This window comes from Cheilinus undulatus, linkage group 8, assembly GCF_018320785.1.
Source record: "Cheilinus undulatus linkage group 8, ASM1832078v1, whole genome shotgun sequence".
NCBI classification, from domain to species: Eukaryota; Metazoa; Chordata; class Actinopteri; order Labriformes; family Labridae; genus Cheilinus; species Cheilinus undulatus.
In genome coordinates, this window is record NC_054872.1 from 10,119,809 (window position 1) to 10,133,798 (window position 13,990).

Consider the following 13,990-nt stretch of genomic DNA (forward strand, 5'->3'; position numbering starts at 1 on the left):
AGTTAAAACCACAATACCAGCCCAAGCTGAAAAAATGGATCTCTTTGAAATCTTTGCCTCAGGGAAATGATTGAACAAGAGAAACTCCAGTCTGCGTCTGTGTGCTGCTAAAGTTTGCATCTCCGATCTGGGTCACACCTCGTCAAGGCAGGTGAGGGGGGGGCGGATCTCCCGGATGGCAGGGACGGCATGGACCTCATGAGCGAAGAGTCGTGGGGGCGTTCAGTGGAGCGCGAGCGGGATGTGGGCCGCTCTATAGTGGGCCGTTGGTCTGCAGAGCGGGACCTGCTGTGATACTCGTGTCTATCCATGGCTCCGTGGTTCCTACAGAGGTTGTTGAAAGATAGGCAGGCACTCAGTGGAGCCCTAGCAGGGCAGGGACAACATGGTGGCAGAATGGAGGGCATAAAAGGTGCACCTTCAACTCTCCTTAAGGTGCACACAAACCTGTTGTTAAGCATGTTTTAAATGATTCTAGAACCTTGTTTTTCTTTTTCATCTTTCATGTTTGTTGCAATCTTTTAACTTGTCATTCTCTGAAAGCAGGCAGCCAGAAAAACACCATGTATGCTTTAGCTACAGACAAATTTCCCCTAGCTTGCACTTTAATGTGTTTTTGGTGCTCCAACATGATAAGAGGTCCAACAACAAAAGAGGTTCTGGAAACAGATTTCTAATTCAGTTTCAAGAAAAAGTTAAAAACCACTAAAGTCTGCTACAGTCACAGTAGGTTAGGAAATGAAATTCCCTTGCAATTTTTTTTATTTTTACCATAAAAAAAACTTACAACTTGATCAAGATTGCAGAACTGCAAGTACAGAAGTTCTCATTCTGTAGTTTGTGAAATGCATGTCTTTTGTCTCCCATGCAATTCTTTGCTTTTAGCCTATGGTGTTGTCTGTTGTTTTCCATGAATAGCTGAAAGACTTTAAGAGTGGACTATATATGTGGGCAGAGGGCTAGGTGGAGCCTGCATGGTGGCAGGGGTGTCAAACCCAGTCACAACAGGGGCCGGATTAACCATGAAAAAATTTTCACCTGTGATAAAAATCAGGTATAAACAAACTCAGAGGATGATAAATCATTTTGAAATAAAAAATAAAAATGATAAATGTTCAAAATCTAAGATAAAAAGTCCAACGTATTCATCTAAAAAGTCATAACAAGAAATTAAAATCAAAAAATAGTTTTAGAAGGTGAATATATAAGAAAGAAAAGTCCAAGTCATGAGTTTCCAAGGTCAAAATATGAGATAAAATTTGAAATCATGAGTTTCAAAGTAAAAATATGTTTTAAAATTTTAAATTGTGAGTCTAAGAGGTCAAAATATGGGATTAAAAAGCCAGAGTTAGGAGTTGAAAAGGTCACACTATGAGATTAAAGTCAAAATAATAAGTTAAGAAATCAAAAAAAGACATAAAATTCAACACTGTGAATCTTAAAATCTAAAATATGATACTAAAAGTTAAAACCATGAGTTGAAAATGTCAGAGTATGAAATGAAAAAAGTCAAAAACTGAAGTTTGAATCACAATTTGGAGATGCAAAATTGAAAATATGAAATAAAAATCCAAATTTAAAAAAAAACAATGAATTTTCATCAAATTATTTTCTCTCTTTACTTTCTAGATTTTATGACTTAGCTAGGATATTTGAAATCATCAAGGCTAGGTTTATATTCCTAGACTAGAGGAAATCTGCAGACCACATACTGGGCCTGTTATAACAGAAGTATGCTAGGATCTTGTGGGCCAGATCTAACTGTACTACGGGCTGAATTTGGCCCCTGGGCCTTGAGTTTGACACCCCTGGTGTGTGGTTTCTGAGGTGAAATAACTGTGAGTCCAAAAGTAACATTGAAAAGGCAGAAATCACATCCTGTATGTGGAGGGTAAGGGGCGATTAGCAGCGTATTTGAGACAGAAGTGCGAGGGAAAAGTGATGTGCATTTTGGTGCTTAGGGTTATATTTTAAAAAGGCACAAACATTCTAAGTATTTTTGGCACCACAGGGATGAAGGCAAATCTCCATCTGAAGAGCTGAAGAAAAGCTGGTGAGGTATCTCCAAAAGAAAAGCATTGCTAACTAAGAGGAGTTCTTAGAATTGGTGTGAGAAAGGAAGGAAAGATATCAAAAATACACTTTACATGTAAAAAAAAAAAAAAAAAGGAAAACAGAGGTAGAATGCATGCTCTCTGTGAAGAACTTGTAGGTCTGAATTTCTCAGTCCTAGGCCTGACAATCATTCCTGCTTTAAAGCATTTTATCTCAAAGTATATGAAGAGGCAGGAACATCTTCTAATAATGCTAGAAGACACCAAAAGACATGTTTGAATTATTTTAGGACATATTCCTCTTAAGAGCAATGACCATGCATTTAGAGGTATTGGTTTGTATCGTCTTTAGTGTCAGTAGCATATTGAAGTATGAAAAATTGTCCAGTAGAGGAGATGTCCTTGTTGTCTGATATCAAAATAAGGTTCTTTTGTGGCCTACAACATTACTATTAACATTTTCAATGATATTTAACACATTTATAAAGGGTTCCCTCCATCAGGTGTGATGTATAAATATATCTATTACATATCAAACCTTTTATTAGGTGTGATATGTTGCATACCGTCATGATATACACACTCTGCACTCTGGGAAAGCACTTCTTCCAACATGTGCGCCAAAACCTGAATTTATTGTGCTTGTAAAAACTGATTTTTTTAAACTGTGTGCATTGCCGGCATCGTCTCCATTAAGGTACATTCAGGGCCGATGCAAGAAGGAAACACAACCATGAAAAACATGCTCTCACGTTCTGTGCTGATATCACATCGCCAAAACTTCACTGATGCTGTGACTCCTGTTCTCAAACATGGGGACTGTTCCTTTATTTTACTCTCACCTCTCTTTAGTTCTTACTTTTGCTTCTCCTCTGCTTGAATGCAGACAAAAGCAAACTGTAGAGACAGATCTTTATTCTTTAATGTGTGTCTCTGAGATGGGAGCTACTGACCGCTCTGTGGGCCAAGGAAAAAGGGAAGAGGGGGGGAGATGGAGAATTCTTGTTAAGGGTGATCTAGGCTGTAGACTGGGCCTGAAATTGAGCCAAGCAAGGCCTCAGGGAAACTTTGTGACACTTTAATAAAGTCACTCGGGCTCTTGGGCCGGGTTCTGAGGACTCATCACTTTTTTCCTCCTGGAGAGGAGAGAAATGGCACAAACGTCACGTTATTCCTGACTAAAAGCCAGATGGCAGCAGACGGAAGATTGAAGACAGAGAAGTCATTTACAGTGTTTGGGGGGGTGATGTGATGTGAGTCCTTTTTTTTATTGGTGCACTAGAATGCTGGCAAAGGTCCAGAAGATGGATGGGTGTCAGCATGCTTGGAAGGGCCTGGCAGCCCAGTTTGGCCAGACACAAGGAGCCAATGGGCCAACACAGAATTTACAAAGCTGCTGTGCAGCCCAGGGCAATGCATCAGAGATGCCATTGTATAGGTGTGCAGTAAGCAGCTGCAAATAGCATGTAAAACACAAAAAACTCAAACACACCACTCATAAGTGTACTGCTGCTGGAATAATGTACATGGGTACATAAACAAGGACGTAGAAACAGTCAGGTGCTGACTTGTAAAACTGCTCAACAACCATAATACATACAGCTGACATCAGCAACACATATATAGCTCTGAACCTCATCATACAGAGGCAGTTGTGTAGTGTATTTCACACCAACGACTTCAGAGCTGTGATGACTCTTTCACAAAAACCGATATCAGACAGATATCATTTTCTGTCATCACATGTACAGATCACGGAAAAAATAAAAACGAACCAGGGACAAATTTAGGAGACCACAGGATGGTGGATGCACAGATGCAGCAGCCGTGCATGTCAATACCTCTCATAGTCATAGTCGGAGGAGTAGGCGCCCTCTGAATATGCACGGGCCATCCTAGTGGAACGCAGTAACCTGACTGCTTCCTCTCGGCAGATTGGGTACACACGATGGTTGCGGCTGCCGGGAAAAATATTACAACTGGTGAGCATTTCTTTTTCTCCAGCAAAAATAGAAGTGAAACAAAAACCTGCAAAGAAAGAAATGTTGTTGGGATATTAAAGACTTGTGCTGTCTGTTCTCCAAGCACAGAGGCATCCCTCAGATCCATAATGGTTATACATATGAATACACTAGTTAACATGGTTTAAGTTGAGCTTTTGCAGGGAAAAACCACCTCTGCTGGACAAAACTTCACAACCACTCAGAATGATCCATTTTCAGTGGTTGAAGAAGAGAGATTAAGAGAGAAAAAGCAATGCTGATTCTTGATGGAGATGCATTAACTCAAAGTCACTTATTTTCATATATTGTGCTACTAAAGTAATACACATCATAGGTATATTAGATCTCTTGCAGAAGAAATATATACTCTGACATAACATCACACTGATGGCACTGACAATGACTAGTTTCCTCTTCAGAGCAACCAAAAATGCATTATGCAGGTAGACTCTGTGATTCAATTCAAGTGACTATTGCAAGGTTTAAAAATTGCATGCATTGCAGTGATTTAAAAAAAAACATGTCAAGTGTCTGTGCCATGTGTTCTTCACCCAAATTAAAAATATTCCCCAAGACAAGAAATGGGATGTGCTTTGAAGTTGAGGAGGTGATGGTTTGAGAAGTGAAGATGCAGGGATGGGCTTCATGCTTGCTCTGGTAAAGTTCTACCTGGAGTCCCTTTGAGGATCATCAATAGGCTGAGTATGTCTGGTACGAGGTAGGGTGAGAAAATGGCTGGAACCACATGGAGGAAGGAGAGAAGATAGATATGGATCTGAGATGGCGCTGAAATAGAAGTGGAGGAGAAAAGGAGCAAGAGAGGGAGGATTGGAGACAGACAGAGTCACAGACAGGCAGATGGAGTGGTGGTCCTCAAAGACAGAGGATAGAGAGTGAAAAAAGCTCTGAGGAAATGTTGATGTAACAGTTTCAAACAGGAAAAGCAGACATGGAAGACAAGAGAGGCTGGAGATGTTTTTTTTTTTTGTCATCATTGCCACACAGATGAGTGATACACTTAACAGCAGAAGCAGAACAGAGCAGGCTAAACACCTACACCTGCTTGGTGCTCTTTCCCTGGATAATTAAACAAGTTAAGATCAGGCATTTAAACATAGGGTTTCAGTTTTTACAGGCACAATTGCAAAACATAAAGTGGGAAAATACAGTGAAAATGACACAACTTTTAAAGAAAATGCCAGCCTCAGAAAAGAATCCCTAAAAGTTAGATTGAAATTTGTCTTCTTATTCGTGATGGCACTCTGAAAAACTCCAACTTATTTTTGGTGTCATTTTCAACTGTTTTCAATAAATAACAGGACACTGTTAATTAAAGCAGAGGAAATACACTTCAGTGAACGCTGCTCCAGACAATTTAGATAAGTGCATTTTCTGCATCTGACACTGATTTAGGCCAAGCCTTAGAAATATCAAATAAAGATAATTGGACGGAGGAAAGTAGCTGCAGCCTGGCAGTGCCAAGGCTATGATTCGACTCTTGGAGCAACATTTTCAAACTCTCACAGGAAAATAAGTGCTGATGGAGGATAACTGACCACTTCCCCTTGACCACCTCTTTCATAAAAATAGCAAGATTTGCAGCACTGGCTTCATATTTTTTTCTGCATCATTTCAGCCCACTAAATCAAAGATGGAAAACCAGACTTTGGTAATTGTGCTAGTTGTGTAGGATTTTAACTGTAAAAAGTATATCTGATAAGCCAATGTAATGACCACAAGTTTTTACTTTTTCAGTGTCTATTTTCATTCCTCTTCTGGAGGTTTGGAGCATTACTGTTTGACTTATACAGTGCTTAACAAGTTTATCAAACCACCACTCAAAGTAAGGTTTATGCCACAGCTGTCCTAAATTAACAGCCCTGGTTACTGCCACAGAAATTTTTCATGTTTCAGTAATGGTTAAAACATAGAAGCTCTTCACCCAAAATTACATTTTTAAAGCTAAAATATAATTATTATAGTTATCCATGAATTTTCAAATTTACTGCTTTACAAAAAACTAGAAATAAAAAGTAAAGCACATAATTAGCTCTTGATCAAGATGTCGAATTTTAGTTATTGACTTACATCCCTGAACAGAAAAACTAGTTTTAGTGGTTGAATGTTATGTTTGATTAACTTCTCAGAGAAGCCTAGTGAGCCAGCTCAAATTTTGGTAAAAAAAAAAAAAAAAGGCAAATTCAGTTTAAATTCCTCATTCCTGCTCTCAAACACAAGTGTGGTCCACTTTGGAGTCAGACTGGAACTTACGAAACGCACCAAGGAACAGGCAGGAAACGAAGGTTAACTGAAGCTGACGTCAGATATCTCAAGCTTTTAAGTTCTAGAGACAGAAGGAAGACCACAGATGATCTTCAGGCACAGATGAATGCTTCAAGATCAGAGTCTGACAAAGTCTCCAGAAGGGTTAGGAAGGAATAGCTGCTAAGAAGCCATTATTGAGGCCTGCAAACATCTAAAAATGCCTCAGATTTACATGGAGCACAAACTGGACGGTTGATGACTGGAAGAAGGGACTCAGTACGGACGAGTCCAAATTTGATCGCTTATGTCAGCATTGTCCACAGCAAAGCTGGAGAACATTTTGATGCCAGACGTATTGCACCCACAATGAAGCACAGTAGAGATTCCATTATGGTGTGGGGATCCATCTGTGGAAATGGTGTGGGCAAAACAGCATGGAAAAATGCATGGTATCATGAACAACAACATCTACCACAACATCTTAGCGCATCATGGAATCCCTTCAGGACTGAATCTGATTGGTCCTTGGTCCATATACCAACAAGACAATGAAACCAAGCATACTACAAAGTTTGTCAAGACAATTTGACCAAGAAAAAGTAATCTGGAGGACTGGAACTGATGGACTGGCCAAGTCAAAGTCCAGATTTGAATCCTTGCACAAAAGTTTCATCTAAAGCAAGTCTGTGGGAGCAGCTAGAAACTATTTGCAACTCAATAACAAAAGAGGAAAAATCCATAAAAACAATTTCATCAAGAGTGTAGGCTGTTATCAAGGCCAAACAAAAATAGATAAAATATTAGGTGTTTTGGTTATTATGTGTGAAAAAGAACTATTTAGTTGTTTCAGTTTATTTGCCAAATTTAAAGAACTTTCTGAAAGATTCGTAAAATATTCATTTTAATTTTTATGAGAGGTGGTCTAATAAATTTGTTAAGCACTGTACATAACTGAAGAAGTTAGGTATCTAGGTAAAGATACTAAATCATATCAGATGAAAAATATTTTACCAAAATATTTCTAAGGAATGTTGAAAGTTGGTCTATAGAAGCAGAAATACAAGAAAGCCCCCACAAACAAGATCAGCCCCAGAGAGTTCGACATGACATCATGCATAAGTGTATGCGTGCATAAACCTCTCTGCATGTCTTTAACTCATCAGCCCCCACTTGTGCTTGTCAGCATTTGTTCATGCATGCCAGTAAATACATGCATCCACTGCACACAAGTGTAAGCTGCAGTGTGTGTGTGTACCTGTCAGGTGAGTAGTTATCTTCAGACACACTGTGGTGGTCCACTCTAGTGGAAGAGCTGTACTGAGGTCTAAGGTCAAAGGCTGGGTCCAGACTTCTGCTGTGTGACAGAAGTGGACCATATCACCCCCTATATACTAAAAACATCACACACTGCCACTAGTACAGGCCAGAGCAGCCAGCATGTCCATGTGAGGTGTTCAGAGTAACAGTGAGAAATTGTACAGAGGGGTGATGTGGGATTTAAAAGGCATCATGAGTACAGCAGGACGAGATTACGCTACCATATGGGTGATGACTTTATATTCCCTTTTATCCAGAGTCATTTTTATCCATCTTAGTTGTTCAAGCATATATTAGTCTCATCCATCCAAATCATGCTTTAACTTCATGTAAGTGTGTCAGTAAGAAAGTAAAAAGGGTTAAAACATTCCCATAAGAAAGAAAAACATCACAGTGTTAACCCTGGATTCCAGGGACAGTCCACTTAAGGTGTGAGCATTACCTGGAGGGTGGGGGAACACTGGGAGAGCGTGACCGCGCCCGGTTGATATCAGCTGACCGAGAGCAGTGATTGGACGACATCACCTGCTCAGGGACTGACAACGTGGAGCTTTGGAAGTCTCTGCCATTTGGCCGGTAGTCTGTTAAGACAAGAGCAGACAAAGGGAGGGAGAGAAAGTAAGTATACCGACAACAAAATATTTCTAACCATGAGAGAAATGCTTTAGTTTCTCTTCTTTTCGTCTTCATATAAAAACCGGAGCATTTTTCATATTTCTGAATAAATGAAAGAGCTAAAGCTAAAACATCAGACAATTAAAAGGATCATTAGGTAAGACAAATCTGACTAAACTCTATGAAGTCGAGCATTAGTTTATACAGGACACGGTTGTCATATGCCCAGTCGTGATCAGCTGATCCCAATTATCGCCTCCCAGCTCCCACAGCCAATCACAGCTCTTTCTCTCAACACAGTGGTGTGTTTACACATGACATACTTCTCACTTATCCCTGCTTGCATTAATGCTGATGCACCACACTGCACCATTTAACCTCCTCCACCCCAGCCTCCTCCTTTATAGCATAAAGCTTGTTGCACCCTCATGTTCACATTCATGCTACTTTGGATTTATTGCTTCTGAAGTAATTTTACTGTATTTAATTTGAATTGTCATAAATGTGTCCATCAATATAGGGGTTTTTAGCTATGTGACCTCTGGAAAGCTAAAGCATGCTGCTTCACTAACACAGGGAGCAGATTCCTTATATCCATTTTGCAATAAAATGGTTAAATATATGACAACAGTGTTCCTGACTGAAATAAAGTTATGATAATGGTAATCTGCACAAGCACATATCTTTGAGAATGCTGACTGTGTAATCCAAGATTTATATAATGGAGCAATTCATTTGCTGTCTTAATAATGTGCATTTAACATGAAAATAGCCTTTTAAAAATCTGAAACATTATAATGAGTTTTCTTTGCAAGACTGACTAGTCCATTGAACTTGAAAGAGTTCATTAACCAATAATCAGGCATGGCTAGGAGCTATAGTTAAGGTCAATGCTTAGCACCATTAAAGCTGATTGATATTCAATAGAGTGTAAAGTACATTAAAATGAGTTTAAGAAAACACTGAATTAAAAAATTGGAAAAGAAGGCAAGGTAGGAAAAATCAGAGGTAATGATAAAGAAGTGCTGACCTTAACTTAAAGGAGTCAGACATTTTAATACACAAGGAATAACAGTATTTCTTTTTGACAAGAAATGATGTATGATGGAGGGTGCAGATCAATAAGAAGATCTTGAACCAAATGATCCATGCTGAATGTGAAAGACGGCAAGTTAATTTCTGTAATTCACATTATTAGTTGCATGATTTGCTGATTTCTACTTTTTAAACTTTAAAGAACAACAAGACAAAAAGAAAATACACAAGCATATGAAAAATAAAGCACTTCTACAGCAGCCCCAAGCCACAAATAAAATCAATGCACAAGCAAAAGAAATGGTTAATGTTTTTATCTATATGCTGCTTACAAAATCAGTATCAATAGTTTGTTAACCCTCTCAACCTTCAGCTGTTTAAACCGGAATTTAATGAGAAAAGTTATAGGTCTACAAAAATAAAAGAAAAAAAAAATCTGTAATTAAAACTCAAAGATTTTGTAATTATTGCTTAAAGTAAACAATAATGACTAAGACCTTTTTTCACTGACTTGTTCTCCCATGTCTTAGTGACCAACAACTGAAAAAAAAAACCCTTCTGCAACAAAGTTTTTCAAAAATATTCAGGTATTTATATTTAAAAACAGTCCTTGTGCTTTTTGGAATTGTCTTCTCTAGAGTCATTATTGAAAACCATTTTCCTGCTGCAGAGACACAGAGGGCCACATCACAGCCTCTCTGTGTCTCTTTCTCTCCATTGAGAGCTGTCCATGCCCTGCCTTCCAGTTTGTCAGTTTGTACACATAAGTTTTGTGGCAAACCATGACGTGACGATAGAAAAGCCTGCAATTGGTTGGTACAGCCCATGTGATGTCTGTTTGGTAATGCTACATGGTGTCTGATACCAAGCTAGATCAACGATCAAATATGGATAAAAAACATGGACATAAAGACGTTCAATATCGGATTTAATGGTGTGGATTCAATCTTCAAATGGCTTGTGTCAAATATCAATGTTTTTAGCACCCATAAAGGCTAAGAACATGGATAGTGTCATTAGAACGGCAAAACAGAGGAGAAAAAGAGTAAGTGGCAACAATTATGGTTTTAAAGTTATTTAACTCTAAATAACATGTGTCTTCTTGTCGTATACAACAATGTCGGTCTTAGAGGTTATGAGCATCTCTAAAGAGAAAACATTACTTAAAATTAATATGTATTGACAACAGGACTGGGGTGCATAAGTGCAGAATATGGGAACAACATACCAGGTGTTGTTATTAAATAATGAGACTGCTTCTATGAAGATAAAACCACGTAGTAAATGTATCAGATACGTTGTCCTGCCTCATTTAACTGTTTTTGTGTCTGAAGATTATTTACAGAACTATCATATCAACTGTCATGCCTTAGTAGAGAAGAATAGCATGCATCCAAGGCTGAGCAAAGGGGCATTCTCTTCACTGTGAATAAAGTGAAGGGGGCTGGCAGGGTGAGCCAGACAGGGGCTGCTGTGAATGTTAAAGAGGCTGGAGGAGGATTTCCCTCAACTACAGTATCATCAGTGAGCCCCTGCTGATGTTCTTCCACCGCTGCAGTCTGTCAGTCTCCCTACCTCTTTAAAAAGTTTCTTCTACATTAACTGTATTTTCTTTCACTACAATACTTTCCTCCTCACCTCTTCTCGAGCCTTTAGCTTGTTAAAATGATACATAATAATCAGTAATTTATCAGCAGTTTTCCTGCAGGAAAGGAAGCATTCATTTCAATATTCTCTTCTTCATCTCTAGCTTGTGTGTCTGTATTTCAGGTATGTTTTTCATTCTTTTCTCCAACTTTTCTGAAGGTCTTTGGCAGATAGCAGCATGACTTTCCTTTTTGGATGTGCAGTGTGGGTGTGCTGCTGAAGCCTTGGTGAGCAAGGCAGAACAGAAACTTGCAGTGCAGAGGCAAGTAAAACCTCAGAGCTCTGACTCTGTGCTACTGCTGCTGATTGGCTGCAGCATTTTTTCTTGCTTCACTGGTATATCACTGTCAGTGTGAGCTGGCTAGGTTTGGCAAGCATTTGACATGTGGGCTATGACATGTAAGACTTTCACTGAAACAGTAAACTCATAAACTTCATACTCAAATAATCTGAGAGCAAAGTGTAGTGCACCGTACCTTTTCTCTATTGCTTTTCTATTTTGTTTTTCATATTCAATTCATTCATGTTCTATCAGTTAAATCATCTTGAGACCTAAGCTTTTATTTGAAATGCATTTTTAGTTTCCGATTTTATCAGTTGGATCTGATAAGTATAACGTCATGTCTTTAAACAGGAAGGTTTTTACCAAAAAATTCTGTCTGCAAATGAGGACAAGCTAATCTTATAATACAACACAAAAAATATAAAATACTTTTAATATTTTGTATACATTTTGACTGTGTTTTGGCCAGTTGATAGGAGGTTGTAAAGTCTGTGAGAAATGGTGTCAGTCATTCAGAGACATGTGGTCCAGTCCTTTTTCTGATAATGGACCACAAGAGCTTGTTAAGACCAGGTATGAACTAAATTTTGACTTAAAGTTCTGGAGAACCCCCAAAAGACTCCCTTTAAAATAATGAAAGATTCCTAGAGCATAAAATATCCTCCTTAATTATCAAAAACCAAAAAAAAAACCAAAAACAAACAAAAAAATTATATATATAAAATAGAAAATCTGTGAAAATTCCAAAATCCTTTATAATTGACCAAAATCTCCTCAAATATTCCCCAAAATTTCAATTAGCTTTTCTGAAAAGAATTAAAAATTTAAAGTTTTTCCATAAAATTCAGTGAAAATTTCTGAAAAAATTCTTGCAAGTTCCCCAAAATTCCAAATCAAATTTGCAAAAATTTACAAATAAATTCCCCCAAATTTCAAAGGAAAATTTCCAAACAGGTTCCCTCCATAATCCAAACAAATTCACTCAAAGTTTAATACAATTTGGGAAAATTTTAAAGAATATCCCCTACACATATTTCCAATCAAACCCTGCAAATTTTACAAAAAAATGTTTTAAATTCCCATAAAAGTACCCAAAATTCTCCAGATATTCCAAGCAAATAACTTTAAACTTTTATGAAAATTCTGGACAAATACCTCTAAAGTTCAAATGGCAGAAATTGTTCCTGTGTTGTAGGAAAGTCAAAATGCAACAAAGTCCTTTATTGAACACGCAGGGTCTCAGGAGGATACACTGCATATGAATTTATAGCTGTAATCACCATTAGAAACACTAAAGTCAATCTGCTATATTCCTCTCTGTTTCATAATTATCACAGTTGCTAACGTTGATAAAACAATCACTCTAGCTCTACACATACACCCTTCTATGCTCCCTCTCTATAATGATTATAACATATTATAAATATGCTTAAACTATGGTTATACAGCATTATAAGTGCATTATAACACATTATAAGCACTCATGACTATTTATAATGCCTTATAACAGTAATTATAACTAATTATAATGCCAGTGTCTATGATGACTTAGTTATAAGTCAATGCATTATAGAGAGGGGGGCACAGAAAGTGTTACCATACTGTTATATTAAGTACTGGCCTGGATGGGCTGCTGCCATAGACCCTCCTAACTACAACTGCTACAACTATTAATGTCAGCCAGCATGCAGGACAACAAGGCTAAAAAACTTTCTGTTCCTGCTGCCATTAGCTGTTATTTCCTACTATGCATGTTTATTGTCGTGTAGCACCTGTATCTTTTGTGCTTCTATTTATTGAGTTCTTAATGCTATACTTATGATTGGTCTGGATGTGTGTTTGACTGCTGGCTGCAAAACAAACTGCCCTTTACAGGTATAATAAAGTGAACCTTGAACAATGAGCCTTATACCTGATATTGTTAGAAATGTTAAAGTGAGTAAAAGGGCTGCTAAACATCACCTGCTATTAACACCATTACCTCCATTTCATTATCATTATGTTATTATTTAAATGATTAGTCTACTACCATGCATGTCTATTCCAGCTTAAACCACAAATATTTTTACAAATATTTCTAGCACTAAAAGCAACAAATGTATTTTTTTTTTTATTAATTGTTGTTGTTACTGAAGTTGCTCTGTCGCTCTCTCTCTCTGCATCTCCAACACAGTCATGGCGGATGATTGTTTACCATATTTCTTGTTCTGCTCAAAGTTTCTGCCTATTAACAGGCAGTTTTCCCCTGCCACTGTAAAACTGCTAAATGCTGCTCAGTGCTGTGCTCATGGTGGATTAATGCTGAGTCTCAGTAAATAATAAAGAGCACTGTCAAGAGGTACTCTTTCTGGGAAGTGCCTAGAGATTATATTTATTATGCACCAGCACTATTAAAAAAGATTGATTGATGATACCAATTAACTAATCTACATGTTGCAAGCTAATATGACTTTTTCATATTACCTGTTATTACCCCAACACCATCTTCACAATCGTAGTCTGAGATCTCACTGTCACTTATTCTCTGGGTTCCTGGGATTGGCAAAGACAACAGAAAAGGGTGGGAGTAAATGTGAAAGGAAAGAAGGAAGGAAAAAGAGGCAGTTAGATAGTTTAAATGCAACCTTGATGGTTCAAGCTGATTCCAAAAGATGAGCACCAAAAAAATTTACCGACACTGTCAGTGTCCAACCCACAAATAAAAGGAACGACCCAGCAAGAGACTGCATTGGATTATAAATGTGAAAATATGAGTCAGCTATGACAAATAA

General features: G+C 37.9%; 1 protein-coding gene across 4 annotated transcripts in view; it reads right to left on the reverse strand.

Moving 5' to 3' along the window:
- The window catches only part of rims2a (regulating synaptic membrane exocytosis 2a), a 247,893-nt gene that overhangs the window by 67,910 nt on the left and 165,993 nt on the right, over positions 1–13,990 (reverse strand). For all 4 annotated transcript variants that reach the window (XM_041793381.1, XM_041793385.1, XM_041793383.1 and 1 more), the window contains 5 exons: positions 13,683–13,751; positions 8,082–8,220; positions 7,578–7,676; positions 3,896–4,012; positions 139–324 (listed from right to left, as the gene is read on the reverse strand). In XM_041793381.1, coding sequence (XP_041649315.1) covers positions 139–324; positions 3,896–4,012; positions 7,578–7,676; positions 8,082–8,220; positions 13,683–13,751 — 610 coding nt within the window. The remainder of the gene's footprint in view (positions 1–138; positions 325–3,895; positions 4,013–7,577; positions 7,677–8,081; positions 8,221–13,682; positions 13,752–13,990) is intronic.